General features: G+C 42.2%; 1 protein-coding gene across 14 annotated transcripts in view; it reads left to right on the top strand.

Moving 5' to 3' along the window:
* The window catches only part of PTPRT (protein tyrosine phosphatase receptor type T), a 1,127,644-nt gene that overhangs the window by 944,480 nt on the left and 157,723 nt on the right, over positions 1-25,441 (top strand). For 7 of the 14 annotated variants that reach the window (XM_034947433.2, XM_055104673.1, XM_034947432.2 and 4 more), the window contains 2 exons: positions 1,535-1,670; positions 19,507-19,536. In XM_034947433.2, coding sequence (XP_034803324.1) covers positions 1,535-1,670; positions 19,507-19,536 — 166 coding nt within the window. The remainder of the gene's footprint in view (positions 1-1,534; positions 1,671-19,506; positions 19,537-25,441) is intronic. The other 7 variants (XM_034947434.2, XM_034947430.2, XM_055104675.1 and 4 more) reach the window with 2 other exon arrangements.

The raw sequence follows: 25,441 nt of genomic DNA, 5'->3' as shown, positions 1-25,441 counted from the left end.
GCTTCCATGAGAACAAATGTATGTGGGCAGAGACATCATCCCTTTAGCTAAACACTAAACAACCACAAACATTTCGGGAGCCCTATTACCAGTCAGAATCTGTGCTAACATGGGAAAACTAAGATAAACGAGGCGTAATCTTGCCCCTGAGGAGTTTGCAGACCACTGGAGGAGACAGATGTGAAAACAAATAACTAATAATATTGGTGCATTGTAGTAAAAGATATTGTGAGGCATGTGCAAAGTGTTATAAATTGTTAATAGAATTTAGAGAAGAGGGAGAAACTCTCCCAGGGGCACAGGCTCAGAGAAAGCGTATTGGCTGATGAGGAGTGAGTTGATGTAGATGTGGAAGAAAAGAAGGAATGAGTTAGGAAAAGGATGGTTTGGACTTGAAGCTGCTTCCCACTTAAAGGCTGGCACCAATAGGAATATAAATAGAAGCAGGAGGAAATTCACTTCGGGTGCTGATAACCCCTGGACTACTCTCTAGAATGTCTGAAATAAGATGTTGCCTCTGATCCCTAGTACATAGCATGAAGATACTGGTTTTTGGCATTCTTCGCCTGCTTACTTTGCTATGGCATAAGCAGAATGGTTGTTTTAGGGAGAAGGGATTGAGGAACTAGATGACTTGAGAGCTGGATTCAGGGTTTCTGACCACTGAGGTCTAAAATTGGAATCAGGAAACCTGTGGAATTCTGGCCCTGACCTTTATCAGCCATGTGACTTTTAGCAACTTCCCTTGGTTTTCTCATCTATAAAATGGGAAAATCAGTATCTCCTCTACCTTTGGGAATGTTTGTGAGGATTGACCAGGCCAGATCCATGAAGTTACCCAGGACAGGGCTAAGGATGTATATAGTAAGTGGCCAGTTACCTGCCTCCTCTACTGAGGATTGTGTCAGCAAGTTAACACCTGGTAGAGCATGTTGCATTAGTATTAAATGCTAAAAATGGAATTGATTGGATTTAAGTGTTTTTTTGAACCCAAGGTGTACTCAAGTTCCGTTGAATATACAAACTTTTTGCCCTACCATTTGTTTCCTATAAAGAACAAAACAAAAACCCCTTTTTATCTTTAAAAATCTAGTGATTTAAATTGTGTTGCCCCAAAATAAAGCTGTTATTTCCACCATTTACCTGAAAGAATAATGTAGGGTTAGGTATAATTCCCAGTGTTCCATGGTTTGATCCTAGAGACAAAGCAATATTAGAGAAAAAAAAATCTTAACTTGATTTGCCTTAAGGAAAAGAATGCTTCAACACAGTTGCCCAAGTGAGAACCTAAGGCAACTCACTTAATTTCTCTGCATGTCAGTTTCTTCATCTCAAAAGAATCTAATGATAATCCCAACCTCACAAGGAATTGATCCTCAAAAGTTATTAAATGGGACAATGTATGTGATGCCCTTAGCACAGTGCCTGGCACATAGTTAGCACTCAACTAAAGGAAGCTGTTGTCATTATGATGATTGTCTAGTCACATGTGTGGGTGCTTTCAACATTGCTATCCTTCCCTTTCCCTTCCTAGGTGCCTCCACCCAGAATTCTAACACTGTGGAGCCAGAGAAGCAGGTGGACAACACCGTGAAGATGGCCGGCGTGATCGCTGGCCTCCTCATGTTCATCATCATTCTCCTGGGCGTGATGCTCACCATCAAAAGGAGGTGAGTCTCTGCTGCTGCCTGCAAGACTCTGCTGACCCGAGGTGACCTCAACACTGCTGTGTGGCCAGGTTTTTGCTCTGTTGATCATTGTCCAGCAGGGATCTTCTGATATAACCATTGAGGTCCGGAAATACATGGGCCGGCTGTGGTTCATTGTGTTGCTGTTTGAAGGGTGCATGCTGCCTGCTTGGCAGGTGGTCCTGAGGTGGCCATTTTCTTATGGGCCAGTGATCCCTATGACTGGGCCACTGCGATGTGCCATGGGATTCCACGTATCATGAATTGAGTCTTATAGGAGTTAACTGCTGTGTTGTTATCAATCATGTCATCAAGATAGCTCGGGAGCCCCAGGAACATAGATCAGTCCAGAAACACAGTTGCAGGAAAGTAATGTTTCACCATTCTCACCTCCATTTGCCCCTGATTTCCACTGGTCAAATAATAGCATCCCAGGCTGCCCTCTCCATGAGAGGTACAGTCTACAGTGGTGTGAGAGTTCCCAATTACAAGTCCTATTACAGGCTCTGTACTATGCCCTGTCCCACAGAACCTTCCCAGCTGGGTTGCTGTTGTTTGTCACCTCTCAAAAGCATGTCTCCCTGGACTCCTTTGGCCAGCTACTAGTTTGCTCATACTGTGTGTTTTCTCCAGTTGCATTTCTCACGAAAGCATGCACACAGATTCCTCCCTTATTTCCAAGATGTACTACACCAGCATCCTCTGTTTAAGAGGCATTCACAAGGCTTGAGGATAACACAAGGAAATTACAGAGGGAAGAAAATACAAAGGGTGAATATCAGCTATCCCTGTCCACAGGGTGCACTGGTTATTCCTCTAAACAGAGAGTCTTACTCGCCCCTCTCCTTAGCCCCTGCCTGCCACCCTGTTAATACATCTACTTCCCACCTCCACGTCTTCTCAGTTTCAATGCCAGGGCCCCAACCTTAGTCTCTACCTTCCCACTGCTCAGTCTATCATAGCAAACAAAACATTTATCCACATTATAATACTAGGTGGTGTATTGTGCCCTGCTCCCAGGCAAAAGAGCCTTCTACATTATTAACCAAACCAACACCTCAGCCTGAAGCTCTGGGTTTGCTTATGCACAGAGTTCAGGGCAACCCCAAGAACAAGGGCTGGGAACTTGCTTCCATCTATAGGATGAAAAATGCTCATCAAATGTGTTTCCTACCAGAACAAAGGGACAGAATACCCCTAACAACTAATTCCAGCTTCTTCCTTAGGAACCACGTGAATATAAAATGAAGAATTTTTTTTTTAAAAGCAATATCCCCATTTCCAGCAATCAGTGATTTAGAAATACTAGGGTCCCCACTACACATGCAGTCAACCCTCTCTTGGCTATGCAAGCCCCAGGATGTCCCTCTCTCTCTTTCTCGTGGTTCTGCTTTGGATCAACCATACTAGCCTCTGGCCAGGGCATTAAACTGTGAGGACATCTTTTCTTGACGTTTTTTTGTCTAATAGGATCATGTCTTGCCTCAAGTTCCCAGCACAATGGCTTAAGAGCTAAGGTTCTCCTCCATCTACTGATTTTCTGGTTGGAGAAACTAGGGGCAACAGAAGGTATTATGTTAATATTGGGGGTGAATAGCCCTCAAAGGGTTAAGGTCAACCCTACATTGTCATATCACCATCATCACTGATAACACATGGCCACATTATATGTCCCAGTGACTAGTCTGCTGCTATTACATAGGGTAGTATATGACTTTTGATTTCTCTGGGAGCAGTAAGCACATTGTACATGTAAGATCATTGAAATGTTTCTTAGAGTTACAGATGTATTAGAGGCAGAGGTGAAATGTTTCTTAGAGTTACAGATATATTAGAGGCAGAGGTGAGTTTGGGATTATTCACCCAAATTAATGGAACTGAATACCTCTTTGATAGACCTGAAATTTTATTATTCTTTGCCACTGATTTGTAAATCAGATATGCTCTTCCAATTTTGCTCTTTCTAAAGCCTGGCTTAAACCACGTCACCATCGTCTGTGAGATTGTGAAGAAATTTCACTTCCTTCTCACAGCTATTTCTGAAATGTGTGAGTGTGACTTTTTGGGAGGGAGGAAAAGGCTTTATGTTTCCAGGGTGGGAGCAACTATAAAATGAGTCCTTTGTGGTAGTTTTAACCTCCTCTGAGTATCTTCATCAACTCTCATGTCTATCAAAACTGTCCATCAGACCCAATCAACAGGCATCACATGATCACCATTTCTCCCCAGGAGGCAAAACCTGGGCATTGCATGTTGTGGGGTGCTAATCAGTGTTTACATATATGGCATCTTTTGAAGAAAATAAGACATTTTATTGGCCTAGTTGATTATAACAATTTACAGATGGGAGGGGAGGGTAGGAGGAGAAGAGGAGAAAGTGGGGAGGAAGAGAGAAATTGAACGTAGGCCTGCACTCTTTCCACTAACCTACAATGTCTTCCTGTGTCTAGAGATGCCCCAAAGGAAAGCGAAATTCTGTGTACCTCTTCTGTCCCCAGCTACCCCCAGCTGCATATATATATCAATATATACTACACTGATCAATTGAGTCTGCTACCAACTTACTGTTGGCCAGAATACTGTCTACATCTACCTCAAAGGAAGATGTATTCAAGTCAAAGAAACTTCCAAGTAGCAGGCTCATCACCATAGCTCAGGATACTAGTGTTAACATCTCCTCAGTGTCCTATCATCACCTACAGTGCTTGGACTCAGAAGTTCACAGAGGCCAACACTGGTACAACCCCTCCACTGGCTTAAGCTTGCCTGGGTCTTCTCCCTGCCTTCCCTGGTCATGGACATGGTTACTTTCTGGGTTTTTTTTTTTTCTGCTCCTAATAGATTCAACTGACTCAAAGCCCCCCTAAAGCTATAACCACAGATGTTTCCAGAAACATAAGATGTCCCCAGCTTCTCCCTCTGAAAGTTTCTGATCACTGACTTTAGAGCTTCCTTGCCACTGTCCAAAGAGAGTCTTTCTCTTCCTGTTAGGGGTTTCCTTTGATGACACAGAACTAGAAGACAGACAGAGAATGGGCTTGAGATCCATGGATGAAGGGAAGGGTTTAATGAAAAAAGCTAAATTAATTTATATTTAGACAACTGAAAACAAAATAGAGGAGGGAAAAGAGAGAATATCAACAAAACTTGAGAGGTGTTTTGTTGTTGTTGCTTGGTTTTGTTTTGTAACGGGGGGAGGGAGATCTTGAGAAACGAAAAGGAGAAAGGGATATGAGATGTTGGTGGGTGATTTAAATGGGATTCTCTTATAGTTTGAAAGAGAAGCAAGTTAAAGTTTAGAATTCTTTTTGCATTACCTTTAGCTGTTTGAACTGGGCTGTATTGAATGTGGAACCATATGGAATTAGGATTGCATGGACATAAACAGGATGATATGAGCATTATAAGAAGGGATCCTGGAGCCCCTCACCGACAGAGTTAACTACCAGTGTGGTTTTAGCCACACCAACTACAAAATATCCATCCTTCTGCTGTCACTAGATAGTGGCTCCATCTTTTTCTTCTGGATCTGTCGATCACATCTAGAGTTCTGAATGTTCTGTAATGGGTACCCCATGTCATTATGTAGTAAAACATACCTCCTTTTCATGAGTACCATGTTAAGTCCTGACATAAGAGAAAGACCTTCATCACTGACTCAGCACTGCAGTCCTGATCATCTTCATCCCTTGCCTCCTCCCCTTAGAACTGTTAGACATCCTCCCCACTCCTCCAAAATCAGCAATCAAGAGGTTGCATGACCAACTCTATGTTTTCTTAACTTAATACCATGGGGCACTGTGTGCCTTTAATGCAAATTAAGATGAAAAGATCAAGTATTATTGCCTTAACCAGCATGTCTCAATAGTTGAAAGTGTTCATTAGCCACTCACATATGAGAAGGTCTACAATTCAATGTTTGTTTGTGGAGCGTGAAATTATATGTATGCGCACACAAGTTTCATATAGGTCAATTTTATCCCTTGGGACACACTTCCTGGAGTCTGAACATGGTCCCTTAAAGCTCAAAGCATGGCCATGCACTTATGCATAGGGAAACACCAAAGCCAAGTTATGCAGGACTTTTGACAAGATCTGCACCCCTGGACTTGCCTGGATCCTACACTAACCTGTCCATCACATTTTAATTTTCAAATGAGAACTAGGAAATTTTAGGGAGGTATATTCAAAGTTGGTACCATCCATGGTTCTAGCCAGACCCTGTCTCCTCCCCTGCTCCCCTGCCCAGCTCGTCCTAGTCCAGCCTTAACTTTTTGCCAAACTTTCCTTGCCTGTCCAAATGGAAACTTCTGTTCCAAGAGTGTATTTGGAGTGTCTTGAGTATAAATATGAATGTCTATTCTGAGATTTTATATGCATCTCTGGTTATACATCAATTCTCTGTGACTTGTACCTGCCCTCCAGTAGCTCTCAGTGTAATGGGACAGAGAATCAGAAAAACTGGCCCCAAATTTTTAGTCCTGTTTATTTGCTGTTAGCCTTGGAGAAGCAACTTAACAAATCTTAGCCTTTGCTTTCCGTTCTATGAAAGGTAGCCAGTTTTATGGGGCTATTCTAAAGATCAAATGAGCTAATTATTGAAATAGGCTTTGTTCCCTGAACCTGCTTAAGGAATTACAATGCACAATATCTACAGAAACATTCATCTCCACATGACCATCAACTGTACCAGGCCAGCTCCAAACCCATTACTAATATGCTAATGGCAGGGTTGCAATCAATGCTCACACACTGACATAATTTGCATCATTTTTCATTTAAACTGCAGCTATATTCTGATTTTAATCTTCCTAATAGTCATAGTAGGTTAGGTCTGTTGCTTGTTTGAAAATAAGAAACTGAAGTTCAAAAAGATCACGTGAGTTGGTGAACGTTTTGGGCAGAGTTGATGTGGAAACCCAGTCTCGGTGTCTCTAGAGCTCATGCTGCTACCTTCTACTCTGTCAGTCCATGGAGACTGACAGGAAATAAGCGAATCCTGGACTAAGAAACATGTGACTCAGATTCGGTACCACTTTCCTCTCTGGGGCTTGTTTTTCCCAATTTCACTGTTTTCTTCTTTTGAGCATGCTGTTTCCCTGAATGAAATGTCCTGAGATTTCTCTTAACCTACAAAGTTCCTATCACACTCTGACTCTCAGCCTCTTGTTCTTCCTAGTAGGACTCCCAAATGTTACCATCTCAGCAAAGCCTTTCCACCAGCCTCCTGCCCCAGGAAGATCCAGTGATGTTCCTCTGCATGCAGCCACTGTGCCATACATGCTAGTCTTCATTTGTGTATTTATCACACTACCCGGTGGTTGTAGTTTTGCTGGCCTGAAGATCAGTCCTCTCTTGTTAGAGCTCCATTATCCATATCATCTGCCCCTGGACATCTCCCTTGAAAATCCCTCAGGTATTTCATAGTCAAAGTCAAAATCATTACCTACTCCCCAACCTGTTTCCCATCTCATTCATAGGCACTACCTCCTATCCCATCAACAAACAGATGGGATTCCAACACCCAGGATTCTCTACATTCTCTTGGTCTCATTCTCTCTGTCTCTGTCTCTCTGTCTCTCTCTCTTTCCCTCCCTCCCTCCCTCCCTCCCTCCCTCCCTCCCTCCCTCCCTCCCTCCCTCCCTTCCTTTCTTTCTGCCTCTGCCTCCTCTTCCTCCATTGTCTTTTCCCTGGGTCAGACCTCTATAGCCCTATTGCATGAGTTTCCTCACTGACCTTCCTAACTGTGCCCCACCCCTCTAACCTATCCTCCATACTGTAGTCAGCATTGTGTTAAAAAATAAAGCTCGTGGAAGAGGAGAGGGAGCCAAGATGGCCTAATAGGAACAGCTCCGGTCTACAGCTCCCAGCGTGAGCGACGCAGAAGACGGGTGATTTCTGCATTTCCATCTGAGACCTGCAGCTGAGGGTCCTGTCTGTTAGAAGGAAAACTAACAAACAGAAAGGACATCCACACCGAAAACCCATCTGTACATCACCATCATCAAAGACCAAAAGTAGATAAAACCACAAAGATGGGGAGAAAACAGAACAGAAAAACAGGAAACTCTAAAATGCAGAGCGCCTCTCCTCCTCCAAAGGAACGCAGTTCCTCACCAGCAACGGAACAAAGCTGGATGGAGAATGATTTTGACGAGCTGAGAGAAGAAGGCTTCAGACGATCAAATTACTCTGAGCTACGGGAGGACATTCAAACCAAAGGCAAAGAAGTTGAAAACTTTGAAAAAAATTTAGAAGAATGTATAACTAGAATAACCAATACAGAGAAATGCTTAAAGGAGCTGATGGAGCTGAAAACCAAGGCTCGAGAACTACGTGAAGAATGCAGAAGCCTCAGGAGCCGATGCGATCAACTGGAAGAAAGGGTATCAGCAATGGAAGATGAAATGAATGAAACGAAGCGAGAAGGGAAGTCTAGAGAAAAAAGAATAATAAGAAATGAGCAAAGCCTCCAAGAAATATGGGACTATGTGAAAAGACCAAATCTACGTCTGATTGGTGTACCTGAAAGTGATGCGGAGAATGAAACCAAGTTGGAAAACACTCTGCAGGATATTATCCAGGAGAACTTCCCCAATCTAGCAAGGCAGGCCAACGTTCAGATTCAGGAAATACAGAGAATGCCACAAAGATACTCCTCGAGAAGAGCAACTCCAAGACACATAATTGTCAGATTCACCAAAGTTGAAATGAAGGAAAAAATGTTAAGGGCAGCCAGAGAGAAAGGTTGGGTTACCCTCAAAGGGAAGCCCATCAGACTAACAGCGGATCTCTCGGCAGAAACCCTACAAGCCAGAAGAGAGTGGGGGCCAATATTCAACATTCTTAAAGAAAAGAATTTTCAACCCAGAATTTCATATCCAGCCAAACTAAGCTTCATAAGTGAAGGAGAAATAAAATACTTTACAGACAAGCAAATGCTGACCGATTTTGTCACCACCAGGCCTGCCCTAAAAGAGCTCCTGAAGGAAGCGCTAAATATGGAAAGGAACAACCGGTACCAGCCGCTGCAAAATCATGCCAAAATGTAAAGACCATCAAGACTAGGAAGAAACTGCATCAACTAACGAGCAAAATCACCAGCTAACATCATAATGACAGGATCAAATTCACACATAACAATATTAACTTTAAATGTAAATGGACTAAATGCTCCAATTAAAAGACACAGACTGGCAAATTGGATAAAGAGTCAAGACCCATCAGTGTGCTGTATTCAGGAAACCCATCTCACGTGCAGAGACACACATAGGCTCAAAATAAAAGGATGGAGGAAGATCTACCAAGCAAATGGAAAACAAAAAAAGGCAGGGGTTGCAATCCTAGTCTCTGATAAAACAGACTTTAAACCAACAAAGATCAAAAGAGACAAAGAAGGCCATTACATAATGGTAAAGGGATCAATTCAACAAGAGGAGCTAACTATCCTAAATATTTATGCACCCAATACAGGAGCACCCAGATTCATAAAGCAAGTCCTGAGTGACCTACAAAGAGACTTAGACTCCCACACATTAATAATGGGAGACTTTAACACCCCACTGTCAACATTAGACAGATCAACGAGACAGAAAGTCAACAAGGATACCCAGGAATTGAACTCAGCTCTGCACCAAGCGGACCTAATAGACATCTACAGAACTCTCCACCCCAAATCAACAGAATATACATTTTTTTCAGCACCACACCACACCTATTCCAAAATTGACCACATACTTGGAAGTAAAGCTCTCCTCAGCAAATGTAAAAGAACAGAAATTATAACAAACTATCTCTCAGACCACAGTGCAATCAAACTAGAACTCAGGATTAAGAATCTCACTCAAAGCCGCTCAACTACATGGAAACTGAACAACCTGCTCCTGAATGACTGCTGGGTACATAACGAAATGAAGGCAGAAATAAAGATGTTCTTTGAAACCAACGAGAACAAAGACACAACATACCAGAATCTCTGGGATGCATTCAAAGCAGTGTGCAGAGGGAAATTTATAGCACTAAATGCCCACAAGAGAAAGCAGGAAAGATCCAAAATTGACACCCTAACATCACAATTAAAAGAACTAGAAAAGCAAGAGCAAACACATTCAAAAGCTAGCAGAAGGCAAGAAATAACTAAAATCAGAGCAGAACTGAAGGAAATAGAGACACAAAAAACCCTTCAAAAAATTAATGAATCCAGGAGCTGGTTTTTTGAAAGGATCAACAAAATTGATAGACCGCTAGCAAGACTAATAAAGAAAAAAAGAGAGAAGAATCAAATAGACGCAATAAAAAATGATAAAGGGGATATCACCACCGATCCCACAGAAATACAAACTACCATCAGAGAATACTACAAACACCTCTACGCAAATAAACTAGAAAATCTAGAAGAAATGGATACATTCCTCGACACATACACTCTCCCAAGACTAAACCAGGAAGAAGTTGAATCTCTGAATAGACCAATAACAGGAGCTGAAATTGTGGCAATAATCAATAGTTTACCAACCAAAAAGAGTCCAGGACCAGATGGATTCACAGCCGAATTCTACCAGAGGTACAAGGAGGAACTGGTACCATTCCTTCTGAAACTATTCCAATCAATAGAAAAAGAGGGAATCCTCCCTAACTCATTTTATGAGGCCAGCATCATTCTGATACCAAAGCCTGGCAGAGACACAACCAAAAAAGAGAATTTTAGACCAATATCCTTGATGAACATTGATGCAAAAATCCTCAATAAAATACTGGCAAACCGAATCCAGCAGCACATCAAAAAGCTTATCCACCATGATCAAGTGGGCTTCATCCCTGGGATGCAAGGCTGGTTCAACATACGCAAATCAATAAATGTAATCCAGCATATAAACAGAGCCAAAGACAAAAACCACATGATTATCTCAATAGATGCAGAAAAAGCCTTTGACAAAATTCAACAACCCTTCATGCTAAAAACTCTCAATAAATTAGGAATTGATGGGACATATTTTAAAATAATAAGAGCTATCTATGACAAACCCACAGCCAATATCATACTGAATGGGCAAAAACTGGAAGCATTCCCTTTGAAAACTGGCACAAGACAGGGATGCCCTCTCTCACCACTCCTATTCAACATAGTGTTGGAAGTTCTGGCCAGGGCAATCAGGCAGGAGAAGGAAATAAAGGGTATTCAATTAGGAAAAGAGGAAGTCAAATTGTCCCTGTTTGCAGACGACATGATTGTTTATCTAGAAAACCCCATCGTCTCAGCCCAAAATCTCCTTAAGCTGATAAGCAACTTCAGCAAAGTCTCAGGATACAAAATCAATGTACAAAAATCACAAGAATTCTTATACACCAACAACAGACAAACAGAGAGCCAAATCATGAGTGAACTCCCATTCACAATTGCTTCAAAGAGAATAAAATACCTAGGAATCCAACTTACAAGGGATGTGAAGCACCTCTTCAAGGAGAACTACAAACCACTGCTCAAGGAAATAAAAGAGGATACAAACAAATGGAAGAACATTCCTTGCTCATGGGTAGGAAGAATCAATATCATGAAAATGGCCATACTGCCCAAGGTAATTTACAGATTCAATGCCATCCCCATCAAGCTACCAATGACTTTCTTCACAGAATTGGAAAAAACTACTTCAAAGCTCATATGGAACCAAAAGAGAGCCCGCATCGCCAAGTCAATCCTAAGCCAAAAGAACAAAGCTGGAGGCATCACACTACCTGACTTCAAACTATACTACAAGGCTACAGTAACCAAAACAGCATGGTACTGGTACCAAAACAGAAATATAGATCAATGGAACAGAACAGAGCCCTCAGAAATAACGCCACTTACCTACAACTATCTGATCTTTGACAAACCTGAGAAAAACAAGCAATGGGGAAAGGATTCCCTATTTAATAAATGGTGCTGGGAAAACTGGCTAGCCATATGTAGAAAGCTGAAACTGGATCCCTTCCTTACACCTTATACAAAAATCAATTCAAGATGGATTAAAGATTTAAACGTTAGACCTAAAACCATAAAAACCCTAGAAGAAAACCTAGGCATTACCATTCAGGACATAGGCGTGGGCAAGGACTTCATGTCCAAAACACCAAAAGCAATGGCAACAAAAGCCAAAATTGACAAATGGGATCTAATTAAACTAAAGAGCTTCTGCACAGCAAAAGAAACTACCATCAGAGTGAATAGGCAACCTACAACATGGGATAAAATTTTCGCAACCTACTCATCTGACAAAGGGCTAATATCCAGAATCTACAGTGAACTCAAACAAATTTACAAGAAAAAAACAAACAACCCCATCAAAAAGTGGGCGAAGGACATGAACAGGCACTTCTCAAAAGAAGACATTTATGCAGCCAAAAAACACATGAAAAAATGCTCATCATCACTGGCCATCAGAGAAATGCAAATCAAAACCACTATGAGATATCATCTCACACCAGTTAGAATGGCAATCATTAAAAAGTCAGGAAACAACAGGTGCTGGAGAGGATGTGGAGAAATAGGAACACTTTTACACTGTTGGTGGGACTGTAAACTAGTTCAACCATTGTGGAAGTCAGTGTGGCGATTCCTCAGGGATCTAGAACTAGAAATACCATTTGACCCAGCCATCCCATTACTGGGTATATACCCAAATGACTATAAATCATGCTGCTATAAAGACACATGCACACGTATGTTTATTGCGGCATTATTCACAATAGCAAAGACTTGGAACCAACCCAAATGTCCAACAATGATAGACTGGATTAAGAAAATGTGGCACATATACACCATGGAATACTATGCAGCCATAAAAAATGATGAGTTCATATCCTTTGTAGGGACATGGATGAAATTGGAAACCATCATTCTCAGTAAACTATCGCAAGAACAAAAAATCAAACACCACATATTCTCATTCATAGGTGGGAATTGAACAATGAGATCACATGGACACAGGAAGGGGAATATCATACTCTGGGGACTGTGGTGGGGAGGGGGGAGGGGGGAGGGATAGCATTGGGAGATATACCTAATGCTAGATGACGAGTTAGTGGGTGCAGCACACCAGCATGGCACATGTATACATATGTAACTAACCTGCACAATGTACACATGTACCCTAAAACTTAAAGTATAATAAAAAAAAAGAAAAAAAAAAGAAAAAAAAAAAAAAACGAAGAGAAGCAATTAAAAAAAAAATAAAAAAAAATAAAGCTCGTACTCTCAAACCTGTCATCTAAAACCCTTCAATGGCTTCTTCTCCATAGCCATGGTTCATGAGGTGGAAGTGAGGGAAGAAGTACATGTCTAAGTCACCTGAGGAACTTTGTCAAGTGATACTGTCTCCCTGCCCATATGGAAACAAGTTTCTTAGTTCTTCTTAGCTTTTTAGTTTTTCTATTTTTTTTCTTAGTTTTTCTGACAAGTCTCCTAAAGTCTCACCTCTGCTCCATAAGTTTTGCTTACGAACTTTCTTCTTCTTCAATGCCTGTGTTTCTCAGCTCCATGTGACCAGCTATTACCCATGTTTAAGGACTAATTCAGTAGGTACTTTCTCCTATAAACCCTTCCTGACCTTTGATCTGGACAGAATCTCTTCACCATCTAGATCCCCTCTGTGAGGACCCATGTTATTTTCTGCCTTATACTTTTCCTTTGTATTTGCATCCTATTTCCTCACTAGACCATCAGCTGTCTATTCTGATTCATCTTCATCTCCAATGTGCCTTGCAAATACTGATAATTTCCTAAAAACATGTTGAATGGGAGAGCCCAGTGGAATTAGAACAGATCAACTCTCTATGGATTATACAAGAGAGCTTCACTCAGAGAACAGACCTAAAAGTCAACATTAAGCATTAATGGTTCGTGCACCAAGTCCTGTGGTAGGAGGGTGGCAAGGCAAGGCTGGAGGCAGTATGTGGAAGACATGCCATGGTCTGAGCCTTCAGAGAGCACATTGCCACAAAATTTTGTTTTGTTTTGTTTCTGGGTAGACAATCAGAAAAGCTAACTCAGGCCAAGCTAAAAGAGCAGTGCACTTTATTAAGGGTACTACAGATCAGAAAACTGAAATGGAAATAGAGTTTAAGGAAATTGCCTGGAATCACATACCTAATAAATGGCAGAGTTGGGTCTCCAACTTGGACAATCTGATAATGGAGTCCACACTCTGAAACATCATCTAATCTGGATTAAATATAAAACAGGACCTGCTGAGATGCCAAATTCTATGGCATAATTTTGAGTGATTTCTTGAGGTGGGAAAAAATCCCAAACGCCCAAACAAAATGTGTCATCTTCTGTTCATCCTGTTCTAAACTGCTCCTTCCTCTATACCTGAAAATTGAATCCTGCTCCTTCTGCTTGCACTCACGTGGACAGCCACTTAAGCTGAGAACTTGGAAGTCTTCTTCAATACATTCACATTTAATCACCTTTTGATTTTGTGTCTTAAACACCTTGCACACTGCTGACCTTTCTTCCCCATCCCATGGCCACTGCAAAGGAAGCCCCCAATATTTCTTGTGTTGGCCAGTCAGTGATGGTGTAACCACATTCACTCTGCCTTTGACTTTCTCCTCACCCTCCTGCTAAAAATAATTCACCTACAAGAAATATTTGGCCACATGACTTCCTGGGTTTTCCCTGTGACCTATGGGACTGAGACTAAGCTGCTTAAACTCTTTGGGAACTAGCCCTTCCAACATCTTGCCATTCCCGCTTTGTTAACCCACCTGCCCAAACCACAAACACAGTTCCATCTACCTAAAAATTCCCTTCCCCTCTCCTCCATCTGACTTCTCTTTTACTTTACCACTCAGGCATCCCAGATTTTGGGCCATCTTGCCTGCTTTCCCTCCTCACTCCTATCCCCAGGTATGGACTGACAGCTCCATGTGTTGCCTTATCATTCAATTTATCATGACAGAAGATAATACAATGTAATAGCTATTAATACAGGCTCTTTAAATCAGACTCCCTGGATTCAAATCCCTGCCATGCCACTTAACAACTATATAAATGTGAGAAAGTTGCTTAACCTCTCTGAGCCTCACTTTACTCATCTGTAAACAGGGATAATAATGCCTCATAAGGTTATTGTGTAGATTAAATAAAATAGTTCATGCAATATACTTAAAACAGTACCTGACACATAATTGATCTCCCAGTATTTAAGTGACAGCTATTATCATCTGCTTTATAATTTGTTAGTCTGGCTCTCTCATCAGACATATGGACTAGATTAGGATCTCATATGTCTTTCTATCTGTACTTGACAGAGATAAGGATATAGTAGGCCCTTGAGAAGTTTCTGCTGAATTAATGATGGAAAGATGGATAAATGGATGATGGGTGGGTGGATGGATGGATGCATGGATAGGTTCATGGATGGATGGATGGATAGATGGCTGAACAGGTGGGTTTGTGATCTAGATGGATGGGTAGATGGTTAAATGGGTGGTTAGATAGACAACTTTGTCCTGTTTAAATTGTATGGAACAAAAGAAAACTGTGCCTGAAGTCAATCTTGTGAGCTAGCTGAAAAAAGGTTCTGCAGTATGTGATTTATTAAGTTTGGGGTTATTGTTTTGTTTTGTTTTGTTTTGTTTTTTCTAAGCACAGCTGTCTTCCTGCTCAGGATTTTTGGTTTCAGGCAATCTGTTACTTGCAATATCACTGTATCCTTGTAAATTTAGACCTTCAGTAAATCTTCTTCAAGGCTTAGAAAAAAACACACATGTAAACTGTTTTGGTCACAGAATAAAGACCTGTGATACTTGACCTAGAAGACTTTGCAGTTTAATTGGGAAAAGAGATTCAATTAATAGAAGTTTGTCAGTTACCATTATCCTGGACTTGCCTTGCTGCTGGGTCAGAGATAGCACGAGAAGGCTTTTGGTGACACCCAGGATAACTCAGAAAAGCAACTTGGAAAAGGTGGTCTGTGGTTTGAAGGTGAAGAAGGAAGCATGTTTTCTTGGCTCAGGCTGAGGTGAATCCTGAAGGTTGACAGCAGAAAAACTAGAAGGTCCAGAATGCTCAGTGTAGCTGAGGAGGAGGTGGCTGCTGACAGTGAGAGCATCCAGCTCAGGATGGAGGCCTTGCAACTGGTCCAAAGATACACAAAGCCTTTGACCTAGTGAGGCATGGACTTATAATCTTAGATTCCTCAGCTAACCATGAGAGTAATTATATCTGCTCCTCAGGGTTGTGGGGAGGATTGAAAGAGATATGTTTTGACATCCCAGTGCCTGACTCCCCAGATTTCTCAAGATATATCCATTTTCTTCTGTCCTTGAAAGCAGCGCAGGCTTGAGGTCAAGAACATGAGCTATGGGCTGGGCATGGTGGTTCACGCCTGTAATCCCAGCACTTTGGGAGGCTGAGGCAGATGGATCACGAGGTCAGGAGATCGAGACCATCCTGGCTAACACAGTGAAACCCCGTCTCTACTAAAAATACAAAAAATTAGCCGGGCCTGGTGGTGGGCACCTGTAGTCCTAGCTACTCAGGAGGCTGGGGCAGGAGAATGGCGTGGACCCGGGAGGTGGAGCTTGCAGTGAGCTGAGATCACACGCCACTGCACTCCAGCCTGGGCGACAGAGCGAGACTCTGTCTCAAAAAAAAAAAAAAAAAAAAAGAACATGAGCTACAAGCTTTATAGCCATGTTGCTATCAAATCCAGTTACTAGCTGTGTGATCTGAAGTTACTTCTTGTTTGCCTCAGTGTCTCCATCAAAATAGTGGGAATGGCACTAATTCCTATCTTTTAGAGCAACTGTGAGGAATACATGAGTTAATGTGTGCTAAAGCTGAGAACAATACCTGGCACACAGTAAGTGCTGAATAACTATTTGTTCATATTTTATTATTCCTAAAGAGGTGAACACTTTGTTCCTGGTGACCAGAATAAGAAGCAGTAAACCTTATCTCTGTGGATGAGGTGCAGACATAAACCACCCTTTACTGAGCCCTAATACATTCCAGATGTTTAGATTAATATAATCTAATATCAATTTAGATTAATGTAATTTACATAGAATACTTAATATATTACATATCATATCTAATGTGAGTATAATTTAGATTAATATAATGCTAATGCCTATGGTGATTCTTGGGAATACATAATTATTGTCCCCAAGCTTGAGATAGAGAAACTGGGACTCAGGGCTCTTTAGTGACTTGTTCAAGGTCATGCAGTTAGTTAAGTGATGGTGCTGAGAAGCTAAGGCTTATTGTATTTCCACTCCTGAAAGCTGTTTGAGCTGTCGGTTGTCTATGCCATCCATCTTGGTGCATGGATCAGGAAATAGAGGTCCAAAGGGAAGAAGGAGAACTTACTTGCCCAAGATGTCACAATGAGCAATTGAAAGATCTGAGATTATAATGCTGGCCTCTTGATTCTCAGCTCAGTGTTCTTGACAATACAGAGAACACAGGTGTCCTATAAGTCTTCATCAAATGGACCCTGAGTTTTATGTCCCAGGGGAATCACTTTCCAGGCACTGGACCTGCCAGCAGTGAGGTAAAGAAATTATCTCCTTACAGTGCTAATGTGTATGGCTGGTGAAGGGGATTTGATGACTTTCTGTAGGAGCTTCCAATTCCCACTCATTGCAGTCCCCAGTCCTTCACCTTCTCATCATCTAGGGTCACTGTTCTTTCAGTCTAGGATATTGAACAGTTTTCTATGTGGCCAGATCTTGCTGCACTGTGGCTCATTTTCCCTAGCTCAGCCCCCTAAGGAGGTATGGGGCTTTCCTTCTTCTGTGGCTTCTTAACTTTTAGACTCACTTTCTTTCTGGGTATGTAGGGTTGGGCTTTGCTTTAGGAGTGATGCAGCTCTGGGCTCATGTCCTGCCTCTATCATGCACTGGTTATAGAGCCTCGGGCAAATTTTCTAAACTTTTTGATTCTCTTTTCTCTTAATTATAAAATGAGGGTAATGGTGCCTGACTCACAGAGTTGCTGTGAAGAGGAGATGAGATGATGAAAGAAAGACTAGAGATAGCCCCATCTTGGGAGTTTTGGATATTTCCTACTTGAGATGGGAAAATTTGGGGCTGTGAAGACGTATCCCCCACTCTGCAGTTATAAAGACTGTATTTTCCCGTACCAAGCAAATGGGATAATGGTTGCAAGTAATCAAATAGTTCAAGAAAAAAGGAAACCATTCTTGTCTACTCAGATGGATATTTGGAGACCTGAATTATCTAGCCATTTTTCTCAATCTGTAAATGTATCATTTATTGTCAGTATAGCTGGATCTGATGTGAAATAAGAACATTCCTATTTATTTTCTTACAACATAAGAAAAGTTATAACAAAGGGAATATCATGCCTTTATTTGCGTTTTGTGATTGCTTAGAAGCCAGGAGCCAGTAGGGACATTGGAAAGAGATTGAAGCCAGTGATTTTTCAAGCTTTCTTTTGGAGAATGGAATTCTCAGCCATATGATATCTTAAATGAAACTTCAAAGTATAAAATAGATAAAACTTCAATATATAAAATAGGTGCTTTGGTGGATGGTGGGGGGCAGCAGCCTCACTTGCTCAGTACCCTCCTTCTTCATTACACAGTGGCTGCTATAGAACCCCCAGACTTCTGTGATCACAGTTGGAAAACTACTGATCTAGTTTAATGGACCTAAGGGACAGATGCAGAAATGAAGGAACAGAGAGTTTATTCAAGGTAGAGTCTGTTCAGACTGAAGGTTGGAACTCCTCTCTCTCAGTACAGTGCTCTTCCAAGATAAGGCTGGACTTTGCGCCGGTCATCTACTGCCATGTAACAAACTACCCCCAAAATCTAATGGCTTAAAGAGCAACAGTTATTTATTTTTCTCATGTGTCTTCACTTTGGGCAGAGCTTAAAGGGAATGACTTATTTCTGTTCTGCGATGTCAATGGTCTCAGCTGAGATAACTTGGTTGGCTGAAAGTAGAATGGCTGGGGGCTGGTGGGACATTTCTTTCTCTTTATGTAGTCTCAGAGGCTCTCCTGTGATCTCTCCAGCATGGTAGCCTCAGGGAAATTGGGCTTCTTCTATGGAGACTGAGGGTTCTAAGAGAGAGTTATGGACAGAGCTGAGAGGCTTCTTTTTTTTCCCCAGCTTGGAAAGTCCCAGAACATAATTCCTACCACATTCTATTCACACAGGGTCAGTCCTGACTCTGTGGGAGGGCACTCCACAAGGGCCTGAATACTAGGAAGTGCAGATCACTGGGGAGCCATCTTGGGTACTGGCTATATGATTTCCTTGCTTTGGGTATGACCTTACTAAATAGACTCTGATGTGACTTTATCTGAAGTAGAGGAGACAGAAGAAGTTTGGTGTTGCTTAGATCACAGGACATTATCATAGGGAAGAGTGGTAGACTAGTCCCAGGAAGCCACAGAGAGCTGATCCAATACCCCCACCTGCACCCCGCCGACCAAAAAAAAAAAAAAAAAAAAAAAAAAAAAATCTTAATTACAAGGAATCTAGTTTTGGTTGACCATAAGGAAGAACTTTGAACCAACTACAACAGCCAACATGAAACATGGCTTACTCTATGTGAGGCCATGGGTTTCCCTATTATAGAAGAGGTCTCTCTTATTTCTTCTACCACTGGAAATATCTGATTCTCAGTGAAGATGATTAGTAGAGGAACTTGCATCTCCTTGAGCTTAGGGATGCTGAAATAATATGTGCATTTCTAAGAATCAAGATTTCATTAAAAATCTAATTCTTGTTTGTTTGTCTTTTCTTTTTCCCCCATTTTGGACATTTCCTTCATCTGACTGCCCATCAATATGTAGAAGAAATGCTTATTCCTACTCCTATTACTTGTAAGTATCGAGCTGGTGTTAACTTTGCTTCGTGCCCTGTAAGGGAACCTGTAGCATGCATTTCCTGCACCAACCAAGTGTCTGTTAGTTCCTCATTTTCACTTCTGTCTAAGTTGTCTGTAGCCTTGAAGTTTTTATTTTGCATAAATGTGTTACATTTGAAAGTGCACTGTCATTGTTCAAGTTCGTTATGTTTCCGCCATCTTGGATTTTTTTTCCTCTTATTTTTAGAGATGTGAAGGGCTGTTTCTCCTTTGTGAGTGCAATTTTCTAGTTAGGAATCCCTGAATTCCATCAAGCAGGGGACCAAATCCTGCTGTAGGACTTGCACACATGAGACAGAATCACAGTCTTAGCAACTTCTAAATCCATGTGTTTTTACTTGGAGAATGTGTAGCCCTGGGGGCTCAAAGTTTAGAAAGGTATTCATTGGCTGTTTATGCTATTTCAGAAAGTCTGCAGGGATTCATTACTTTATCTAGAACCAGCCTCACAGGTGAAAGAAACATCCAGTGTCTTTGCTTTGGGCTGGGATTATGTGTTTGGTGTTTAGCATTATTTATCTCATATTATCAGTGCATTTTGTTGGGAGTTATAGATGGGTGCTTGCTTATCCATTTTTTTGCACTTGCTAAAAAAAAGTGATTATTTTTCTTATTAATAAAACAGAGGGCTGGGTGCGGTGGCTCACGCCTATAATCCCAGCACTTTGGAGGCCGAGAGGGCAGATCACCTGAGGTCAGCAGTTCAAGACCAGCCTGGCCAACATGGTGAAACCCCATCTCTACTAAAAATACAAAAATGAGCTGGGCGTGATGGCAGGCGTCTGTAGTCCCAGCTACTTAGGAGGCTGAGGCAGGAGAATTGCTTGAACCCAGGGCGGAGGTTGCAGTGAGCCAAAATCGTACCATTGCGCTCCAGCCTGGGCAGCAAGAGCAAAGCTCCGTCTCAAAATAATAATAATAATAATAATAAATAACAACAACAACAACAGAGATTCTCAAAACATGATAGTAAAGGAGAACAACTCTGTACAGTAGATCCTTGGTGATAAAAAGTTAGAAAGCCCCTGAACTAGTCCACATTCCTAATATGCACTTTCTATTTTTGGAAATTGAGAGGTTGTAGGGACCTTAGAAAGAGATTGAAGGATGTGAATTCATTGAACATCCAGCTAGCAAAAGAGTGGGATTAAAACAGAGAATGCCTGGCTTCCCATAAAATGTATTGCTTAGCACTCCATGTCTTCCCTCACCTCTGGCAAACTCAGCTTTATGAGAGAGGCTGTGCCTAATAGCATTACCTGCTGAAGGCTTCATAGATAAAGATGGAGCCAGCAAAAGGCCTCCCCATCCCCTCTGCTCAGTGTTGGGTCCACAGGTCTTTAGGACGGGTACTACCACCCTCATGTTATATGGGAACAAATGGGCCCCCATCACCAATACTGGAAGTACCAGATCACTTATTCATTCATCCCACAAACATGCTTTGAACATGCACATTATGTTTCATATGGTGTGGATGAAGAAATGGCTAGAACCCAGAGGTTCAGCCTCACAGTATGCAAGCCTATCTGAGAGACTAGCATAACGTCACCTATTAGAAACGTTAGCTGAGAGATGCCTCTACATACTGTAGTACAGGAACACTTAGTTGAGTGACAAATTTTTTATGTGGCAGGGGATAGTTATCAGTGTATTCAGAGATGGCTTTACCCATTACTGAAAAAATTAAAATTCTGATTAGAGGAAACTGCATCTGCAAAGACACGGAGGTACGAAACAATATGATGTGTCATTGCTATGGTGGAAAGAGAATGAGCTTCAGGAGTGACGCAGCTCTGGGCTCATGTCCCGCCTCTATCGTGCACTGGTTATAGAGCCTTGGCCAAATTTTCTGAACTTTTTGATTCTCTTTTCTCTTAATTATAAAATGAGGGTAATGGTGCCTGACTCACAGAGTTGCTGTGAAGAGGAGATGAGATGATTTTGTAAAGTGCCTGGCACAAAGTTGACACTCGTGAAATATTAGTTTTCTTTATTTCCCCTTTCAGAAATCACAGGGTTCATGGCAGGAATAGTAGTCCCTGGGAGCCCCTCTCTTCTTCCAGGGCCTCTTAGGGTATGCATGTTTCACAGCAGATGTGGGCATACAGGGACCCATCACCACCTCTGGCATCTCACCCCCATCCCTCTATCAGCCAGTTTGCCTATCAGGGTCTTTGAATGCCCACTTTATACAGTGCTGTGTGCTGGGTGCTGGGGTGGAATCCAAGATAAGCAGTGTGAAAGGACAGAGGATGGATCTGCACATACTTGCAGTTGAAGATGCAATGATAAACACAGGCCTTTCAATTGGTGCAGACATGAAGTTCTGTGCCACAGGTCCCAGAGCAGGAAGCTCATACCAACAGTGGGATGCAGAAGCATCTGGATAGGACACAGGGTTTCCATAATTATATTCATTTTATATTCGCCAACCCGAAGGCCCCCATGACGGTCATATATTGTATGCCACTGCAAATAGCCTGCCTTCTGTACAGAAACCTTAGGTGGTTACATTTCCTCTTAAGCACCATCTTCCCATACCAACTACCACCAAGCACTCGTGATAGATGAACCAGTTGCTAGACTTAAAGGGATCGAACAGGTAAGGTATGTTTAATCATTTATACAGGAGGGGAGAATAGGAAACCACCACCACATGCCAAGTATTTTCTACATACATTAGCTCACTAAGTCCTCCGAATAGCCTAGTCTGGTAGGTACCATTATCCCTGTTTAATGGGAGAGAAATTGCTCTGAGAAGCTAAGTCATTCCCCCAAAGCTACCCAGAAGTAGATGGGAGGGAGAATTGATTATCCTGGAAACGGAGACATCTTGGGGTGAGAAATGGTCATGTGAGTCATATGCATATGACTCTGGATATATTGCAGTGAGAATGCTGGTGGAGCTCCCAAGCAAAAGCATCCCATGGGAACTTAGAAATGCAGAAGTGGAGTCTGGGTAGGACGTGGATGTTTGGAACCTTCCTCTGAGAGGTGGCAGATGAGAGTGCCAGGTGGATGAAAGCAGGCCTGGAGAAAGGGGACAAGAACAGAGGGCTAAGGGCTAGGGGCTGAGGCCCAGGAACTGACCACGATTAAAGAATCAGAAGAGGAGAGGAACTGGCAAAGCAGATAGACAGGTAGGAGAAAAACATAAGGCCCAAGAGAAGGCTTTTGCAGCAGGAGGAGTTGGTTGGCCATAGCAGATGCTGCAGAGGATGGAGGGGGTGGGTTTGGGCACAGCCTGGACATTTGGCCATCAGAAGTAACTTGTACAGGTTGTAGGGATGAAGGTTGAGGAGGTAGCCAGCCTGCCTGGGGACCGTGAGTCCATGAGTAAGATCACTTTTTTTTTTTTTTTTTTCTTAAAACGGAGAAGAAATATGATACTGGCTACCTAAAGGATCAGAAAGTCCTGGGCAGAGATTTAGTTATAGTGGAGGAGCCTGGGCAGAAGGAAGGGGCTGAAGATACTGGAGTTGGGGGCTATGGAAGTGAAGGACTGGAGGCGAGGTGTTTGGGGACAGGGAACAGTCTGGGAGGGGAGGAGGGAGAGGCCTTGGAGACGATAGGGTTGAGAGAGAGCCATGGAGATGAGGAAGAGGAAACAGAAAGGAAATGATGGCCCCCCATGTGCTAGTATATGCCCCGAGGGGGAGCCTTGAAGCCTCACTCCTCAGTGTGTGGACCCTGGACCAGTAGCATCAGCATCACCTGGGAGCTTGTCAGAGACATAGCATCAAGGGCCCCAGCCCAGACCCCTGAATCAGAATCTGCAATGTAACAAGATCGCAGGTGATTCATATACATGTTAGAGAATCACTGACTTAACTGGAGTCTCAGTTGTCTTATCTATAAAATAGGAAAAGTAATACCCTCCTCATAGGTATTAGGGGCCACCTGGTCCTTTTAATGAATAAACACTGATTTCATTGAAGAGATTGGTTAGCCAAAGTGTGTTCTCTCTTCAACACACTTTGGCTAACCAATCTCTTCAATGAAATCAGTGTTTATTCATTCCACCAATATTTGTGGAATGTCCTCTGCATGCTAGGCATTGGACAAGGTTCTGGGTATATAGGAGTTAGCACAAGTAAAAATTCCTGCACACGTGGAGCTTTTTTAGTAGAAGAGGTAGAAAGTAAACAACATATGTAACAAAAATAAATAGTATGTAGTGGAAAGAGCTAAGAAGAAAAAATAAACTAGGGAAAGAGGAGATAAAGTATGGATGGGGGAGGAGCAGAGGAATTCTATATTTCCTCCAAAATAAAGAGGCCATCAAGTGCTCTCCATCATTGAAAGTATCCCTACACGAGAACAGTGGTCCACAAATATTTTCCATAAGGAGCCAGACAGTAAATAATTTTGGCTTTACAAACCCTTGTGTTCTGTGTTGCATCTACTCAACTTTGATGTTGTAGCATGAAGTCATAGCTATGTGTTTGAATGAGTGTGGCTGTTCCAGCAGAACTTAATTTTAAAAAACCAAGCAGTGGGCCAGATGTGGCCCACAGGTCACAGTTTGCCAATTCTTGCCCTAGAGTTTTAAGCGTAGGAAGAGTGTGACAGTCAAGATTCATCCTGTCTTATTGAGCTCCTGCCATGTACTTTATCCCGTGCCTGATATTGCAGGCACAAAAGTGAATAAGGTGCACCCTATACCAGACTACAAAAGGGCAGAAGTTGAAAGGCATTACCAGTTGGTCCCTACTATATATACTCACCCAATGCTTATAACAAGCCCTGCAAAGTATATGTTATTTTGTTGATTTTATTTAGATGTTAAGACTGAAGTTTGAAGACTTGTCTATTGCTCACAGCCAGAATGCAGCAGGGTTAAGTTTGAACTCAGGACCACATGGCCCACAAGCCCTACCCATTCTTCTTACTAAGCCGTGTTCTTTGGGAGATGGGGGCACTTCTGCCTGGACCATGTGCTTGGAGCACAGCAGTCAGGTTGAAGAAGAGCCAGGTACCAAATGCAAGTCTGTCTGCCTGTAGGGCCTCGTTTCTGTGCATGGCCATCAGTGCCCTGCTAGGCATAAGAAGTGGTAGCTATTCCAGGCTGGTAAGGAGGCCGCTGGGGCAGTCCTGTCTCTGCTGTCCTGGGGATTGGCCACGTGATGTGGCTGGTCTTCCAAGCAGTGCTGTGCACAGGCAACATGTTGAGAGGAGTCAGAGCTGAGGGCACTGAGCTGCTGCATCAGAGGTAGCCAAAGGGTTAGAGCAAGAGGTTATGAAAGGGGTGTTAATGACCAGGATAAATAACAGCCCAATAAAAATGGAGCTATGGAACAGAGGGATCTGGGGACCCAGGGACACAGGATAGTTAAAGATAAGGCCCATTATTGTCTCTCCAGGATACACGCACACGCACACACAAATGTGAATCATGTGGGTTTTGGTGTCAGGCCTATTTCACAATTCTAGGTTTGCCTCTCCTGTGAGATTGTTTCCACCTGGAACACTCATAGAACCGCTCTGAGCCTCAGTTTCTTCATCTGGAAAATCATGATAATAGTGGTGACTTCCCAGTGTTTTGGTGAAGGGCAACGAGAGAGTGTATATGTAGAGTGGCTGGCACACAGTAGGTATTTTATAAATAGCAGCTACTATTCCTCACATTCTGAGCTGACAAAAATGCCTCTCTGGGATCCCTTTTTGCCTTTCTGTAGTAAAGCAGACCCCAACAACTTCAATTGTTCAGTGTTTGCCTTTTTAAAGGATATTAAGAGTTGGCATGTGTCCACAGGTTAATTTACCTCAAGGTGTGTGATGGGCACAGTAATTGTTTTGAACAGAGGTATTTTAGTGTAGTAGTTCTTGAGAAAGTGCGAAGATGTTTACCAATTGTT

The sequence above is a fragment of the Pan paniscus genome, chromosome 21, assembly GCF_029289425.2.
Source record: "Pan paniscus chromosome 21, NHGRI_mPanPan1-v2.0_pri, whole genome shotgun sequence".
In the NCBI taxonomy this organism is placed as follows: Eukaryota; Metazoa; Chordata; class Mammalia; order Primates; family Hominidae; genus Pan; species Pan paniscus.
Note: the sequence above shows the minus strand (reverse complement) of the source record. Positions and strands in the feature narration are given on the sequence as shown.